Source organism: Pinus tabuliformis, chromosome J (assembly GCF_031772625.1).
Source record: "Pinus tabuliformis cultivar Carrire ecotype Pingquan chromosome J, CPIR1, whole genome shotgun sequence".
Taxonomy (NCBI): Eukaryota; Viridiplantae; Streptophyta; class Pinopsida; order Pinales; family Pinaceae; genus Pinus; species Pinus tabuliformis.
In genome coordinates this window covers 645,378,736-645,384,735 of record NC_142295.1, presented here as the reverse complement: position 1 = coordinate 645,384,735, position 6,000 = coordinate 645,378,736, and the positions used below count along the sequence as shown (strand labels likewise).

General features: G+C 35.3%; 1 protein-coding gene across 1 annotated transcript in view; it reads right to left on the bottom strand.

Moving 5' to 3' along the window:
- Nucleotides 1–883: 883 nt before the first annotated feature.
- Nucleotides 884–6,000, bottom strand: part of LOC149228577 (coatomer subunit beta'-1-like) — a 109,582-nt gene continuing 104,465 nt past the window's right edge. Inside the window, exons 11-15 of the mRNA XM_089380809.1 lie at nt 2,625–2,821; nt 2,425–2,518; nt 1,945–2,051; nt 1,659–1,788; nt 884–1,554 (exon numbers count right to left, since the gene is read on the bottom strand). Of these exons, the coding sequence (XP_089236935.1) occupies nt 1,429–1,554; nt 1,659–1,788; nt 1,945–2,051; nt 2,425–2,518; nt 2,625–2,821 (654 nt within the window). The 3' untranslated portion in view covers nt 884–1,428. The remainder of the gene's footprint in view (nt 1,555–1,658; nt 1,789–1,944; nt 2,052–2,424; nt 2,519–2,624; nt 2,822–6,000) is intronic.

Below are 6,000 nucleotides of genomic sequence, written 5' to 3'. Positions count from 1 at the left end.
TGGAGATTTTTATATTCCAAGTCTTTTGGAGTATTTAACTTGAAGAATGAACTTTGTCCGTTCCATCCGCGACTATGCTCAAATGTGGAAATTGTGTCCTCGTTACTAACACACTTTCCATCAGAGCCTGTGGAGCCATGTTGATAAGAACATTAACAGTTTAAGTGGAAGAGAATTTAAGGATCCGACTTAAAATGCCATTGGCAATAGCATGAGAGAGGGTGTGCCAAGAAAACATAACTAAGGGTGCATAGCAAGCCCATGCAAATTGGTAAACTTGATAACCAAATCAGAAGTGGCAAAAGAAAAGTGAATGATGCATTTCATACTATTGGAAGTAATAAATATATGACAAGAAAAAGAATTATTCATTATTGTATTAACTTGTATATTGGAATAAAAGCAATTATACTAATTAACTACTATCTGCTCCTTCATTGATATCTTGATATGATCTCCATTGGGTTATCTTCCTAATATTTATCTGTCTTCCAAATCGAGTCCGCTAAGAGATGTGTTTTGGATACCAACATTATGATCTCCACTGGGTTATCTTCCTGATATTTAGCTGTCTTCCAAATGGAGTCCGTTAAGAGATGTGTTTTAATAGATACCAACATTATCGGGCTAAGAAATTATTTATTTACATTCCCAAAAACATTTAAATAGTCCGGTCGTCTGTTTCTTTACACGTGAAAAATGCCCAACTGTCCCTCTTTTCAACCATCCCCGTAGTCTGCTATGAAGTAAAAATAACAAAACTACAATTTTCCGAGATTTGCATTTGTTCATGTTTTTGTTGACAGTTAATATAGTGAGAAAAAAACAATATTTCCATTTTGTGAATGTCAACCGAAATAGAAAAAGTACATAACTCACAAAATGCAAGGCTCAACAAAATCATTCTCTTTAATACAATATTCTCAGCTTACACGGAATGCGCTTCGTCGATAAATCCTATCACAGTCCCAATGACATGAAATGCAATTCGTCAGGCAGACAATTATGAAGTGAAACAAGATGATAAAATGGTGAAGCTCAACCACATGGACCTTCAAACGAGAAGCCCAAAAATACATGTATCTAAAATAAGGCCATAAGTGACTATTGTAGTCTGCCACAAGCAGATATTTGACCCAAGTTCTTTTGACAATCATGACACATGTATTGACTTAAAGCTGAGCTGATCCGATGAATATGTAAAGCTAACATTTCAATTTGAAGCATGAATATATTAATATACATTAACAATAAAGAAAATCAATACCTCGGAGCCCGTTCAGAGCCATCCTGTATTACACGATAAAATCATTCTCGTACTTGCCTGTAGACATTAATTCATCTGCCTCCCTCCTAAGACATGATCCCTAAAACCTTAACCAAATCTTGCTTAATCTCAATCAGATGGGCTTATATAATTAATGTGTTTCACTCTTCTTCCTCCTCATTACCATTAACAAGAACCTCCCCATTGGAATCTTCGACTTCCAAATAATTTTCCCCATCAGCCATTTGGTTACCATCATGTACATAATTTTCAATTACCTCAGTAACCTGTAACCAAAAATGTCACAGACAGTTACTAACAATAAACAAGGATTCTGAACCATGTGTCAATCTCGACGATAAATGCTGTAGATATGGAATATAGGGTCTACCTCATGAAAAGAATCCCCATTTTCCACAGGGGTATCTCCATTGACTTGCATATTCTTAAATTCTTCTAAGAGGTCTCTATTTGTAATACCAATATAACGATAGTAATCTTCTGCAGGAGGATACCCATCTCTGCAGTGCAGACGCCAAAGCCAGATTTCAGTATTACTAAGTTTAGAGTCTCATGAACCTTCATGGTGTAAAGATGAAGATTATCAGAAAGGATAAACTGAAAATCAACTCATTGATACAATCTAAAAGCGTTTCTTTAATCGACTAAATATAAACCTGCATCTCCTTAGTTTATCTTCAGCATCAAGTGCTAAATGCCAATCTTCGAACAGGTTGGGATACTCTTCTGGATCTGCTAAAGCTTCAGCTGCCTTTTGGTTCACCTATGAAAAGCAACATAAATATTCAGGTAAAACCGTAAATGTGAGACATTGACCTTATTCCTTGACAAATGCACAATTTCCAGTTTGCTTTCAAAACAGGGGATAGTCATAAATCATTAATTATTCATGCGAGTACAAGAAAACCTGTTTAATAAAAACACGGAAAAGAAGTCTTATACGGATTCCCTCAAAAATGATCAAAACACCTAAAACCAATAATTTCTCCTTTTAAAAAAATATTCAAGACTATTCACATAACACGCTAGTCACTAGTCCTTGAAACTCAAGTACGGGGAGTCCCTCACATTGCAGTCAGCCAAGAACTTTTCAACTGACTAGTTTGGCATAGTTACCAATATTTTTGTTATTGTACCTTTTTGAGATCATTACGCCAAATAGAGACAATTTCTGAAACCTTGCTGGGAAGATAGGAACGAGCCATAAAAGCAGCTTCAGGTATACGATTGCTGAAATTCAAGAATAATTGAAAAGTGATTAGCTTCATACAACAAAGAACTAGTTTGCAAACCAATTTTTGTCATCAGGCCATAAATTATCACAAAGAGAACTTACCTGTCTACCAAAAGTTGAATGCATTCTTCTAACTTTCCCAGCATGAATAAACACAGGAAAGAAACATTGTTCTTCCCCTGATCTCTGGCCATCGATGCAAGTTTCGAGATCCCTTCTGCATCTCCCAAAGAAGAATAGAGAAGCAACAGTCCACTCAGATCTGCTGCACGGCTTAGGCAATTTTCTGCCATATCTAACTGCATAATGGAAAATACAGAACGATAAGACCTTGTTATTCAAGTCAATTATTCAAAATTTCGACCATGATAGAAAATAACTTGGCATGGCTTTTGTTCTCTTTTCTTATATGAAATAGTATTCCATAAAAATTTATACCACTCCAGTCGAAGGAGAAGAAACGTTACACCTTATAGACTCATTCTACAAACATGAAACATCAATAGCTTTATGAAGCTACCGGAACAGTTACTTGATAAAATTTAATAAAACATGTAATTGCCGCATTCTAATCAAAGGAAAGATGAAAGCCAAATAATATCAGATATTTTCACAAGATCAATTGACAGTCCGATGTTTGAAATGGTTGACGACTGGCATATATGAAAGTAATTTTAAGATGAAAAAAACACATATATATATAATTGCAACAATAGTTCAGGGTGCATCCTCCTCATTATTTTGTGAGATCAAAATGCTAGTCAGTCCAACCTGTTTAAGTCCAACATCAGCAATTATATATATACAAGCTGTCGAGGAAAAATTTCAAGGAGTCATGAGCGTATAAAGTTATAAACCTTGGCAAATCTTTAATAACCTCAAATATAATTATTTAGCAAAACTTTTCAGATAATTTTTTAAGTTCCTACAGATTTTATGTATTTTATTTCAAATAGAGAACTTTACTGGAAAAAAAAAATGGAAATTTTAGTCAAATGCCCAATCTTAGCCTCTAAAGGTTTCTACACTGTTATTGTTCACATGGAACCAAACATCTGGAACAATTCACAATAGGAAGAAAACAATATGAAGAATAATCTTTAGTTATAGTGATGGCAAATATATAGACATGAACATACCCCATGAATAGCATTAGGTGTACTTTACAACCCTTTAGGCACGACACCAAGTCCAATTTTGACATAGGCAAAAAAGTATATACAGACTGTAATGATGATAAAATGATACCTGGGGTCAAAGTGTTGATTGGAGTAGAGCAGTAAGGTTCATGCTTGCCTAGGTGCTAAGGTTAGCAGAGGGAACCACAAGACAGTCACTTAGCATGATATTAATTTATTTAACTATTTCCTAAAATAAATAAAAAATAAAAAATCCTAAGTTAACTTATAATTTAATCTCAGCCCTTCATCAAGATCTAATCTCAGCTGTTGAGAGTGAAAGAGGGACTTAGGTCAAAATTATAAGAGATAGAGCAAGTGGCCAGTCAATTGAGCACAAGCAATTTGTCAGATCAATGAAGGGGGAGTCTAGCGTTTCAGCAGATTGCAGAGCTACTGCAACTAAGAAGGAGATTGAGGTTCGTGCTACTCTTACAGCCCCAGCGTAGTTATTCCAACTAGCATGTGTGATCTGCAGCTTGCATGTTTGCTGATAAGTAGATCTGCATGGCCGTACGACAGATCGAGTGCGCAGTAGGGAGTTCGGTTTATCTTGGGAGCTTATCGGTGTTTCTCTGTAGAGAAAGGTAAGTTTTCCCTTGCTATAAATTTTTTGAAGATTGCCTTTCACTGAAGATAATAAAAGACATATAAAGTTTGTAGATTTTCCCGGAGTTGGGGTTTCCTGGGTATATCTTGTGTTATTTTGTTGAATGTGTTTATCTTTTGATTTATTATTAATTTCCGTTGTGCATGTTAAGTTAGAAAACTCAATGTATTTGCAATTTAAGTTTCTGGAACAGTTGTTTGTATTTTTGGTTTTTACACTTAGAAAATTGCCAATCAGTTACTGGGTTTTAAGGAAATTTAACACAAAGGATCTTAACTCGAGTGGTTTGGTGAACAACTTATTTTCCCAGCTGCATGGGTTCAAGTCTCCAGAGACATGTTGTAACAGATTTTATGTACTTTATTTCAAATAGAGAACCTTACTGGAAAAAAAATTGGAAATTTTAGTCAAATGCCCAATCTTAGCCGCTAAAGGTTTCTACAGTGTTATTGTTCACATGGTACCAAATATCTGGAACAATTCACAATAGGAAGAAAACAATATGAAGAATAATCTTTAGTTATAGTGATGGCAAATATATAGACATGAACATACCCCATGAATAGCATTAGGTGTACTCTACAACCCTTTAGGCACAACACCAAGTCCAATTTTGACATAGGTAAAAAAGTATATACAAACAATAATGATGATAAAATGATACCTGGGGTCGAAGTGTTGATTGGAGTAGAGCAGTAAGGTTCATGCTTGCCTAGGTGCTAAGGTTAGCAGAGGGAACCACAAGACAGCCACTTAGCATGATATTAATTTATTTAACTATTTCCTAAAAAAAATAAAAATCCTAAGTTAACTTATGATTTAATCTCTCCCCTTCATCAAGATCTAATCTCAGCTGTTGAGAGTGAAAGAGAGACTTAGGTCAAAATTATAAGAGATAGAGCAAGTGGCCAGTCAATTGAGCACAAGCAATTTGTCAGATCAATGAAGGGAGAGTCTAGGGTTTCAGCAGATTGCAGAGCTACCGCAACCAAGAAGGAGATTGAGGTTCGTGCTACTCTTACAGCCCCAGCATAGTTATTCCAACTAGCATGTGTGATCTGCAGCTTGCATGTTTGCTGATAGGTAGATCTGCATGGTCATACAACAGATCGAGTGCGCAGTAGGTAGTTCGGTTTATCTTAGGAGCTTATCGGTGTTTCTCTGTAGAGAAAGGTAAGTTTTCCCTTGCTATAAATTTGTTGAAAATTGCCTTTTGCTGAAGATAATAAAAGACACACAAAGTTCGTAGATTTTCCCGGAGTTGGGGTTTCCTGAGTATATCTTGTGTTATTGTGTTGAATGTGTTTATCTTTTGATTTATTATTAATTTCCGTTGTGCATGTTAAGTTAGAAAACTCAATGTATTTGCAATTTAAGTTTCTAGAACAGTTGTTGTTTGTATTTTTGGTTTTTACACTTAGAAAATTGCCAATCAGTTACTGGGTTTTAAGGAAATCTAACACAAATGATCTTAACTCGAATGGTTTGGTGAACAACTTATTTTCCCAACTGCATGGATTCAAGTCTCCAGAGACATGTTGTAACAGATTTTATGTATTTTATTTCAAATAGTGAACCTTACTGGAAAAAAAAAATGGAAATTTTAGTCAAATGCCCAATCTTAGCCGCTAAAGGTTTCTACAGTGTTATTGTTCCCATGGAACCAACTATCTGGAACAATTCACAATAG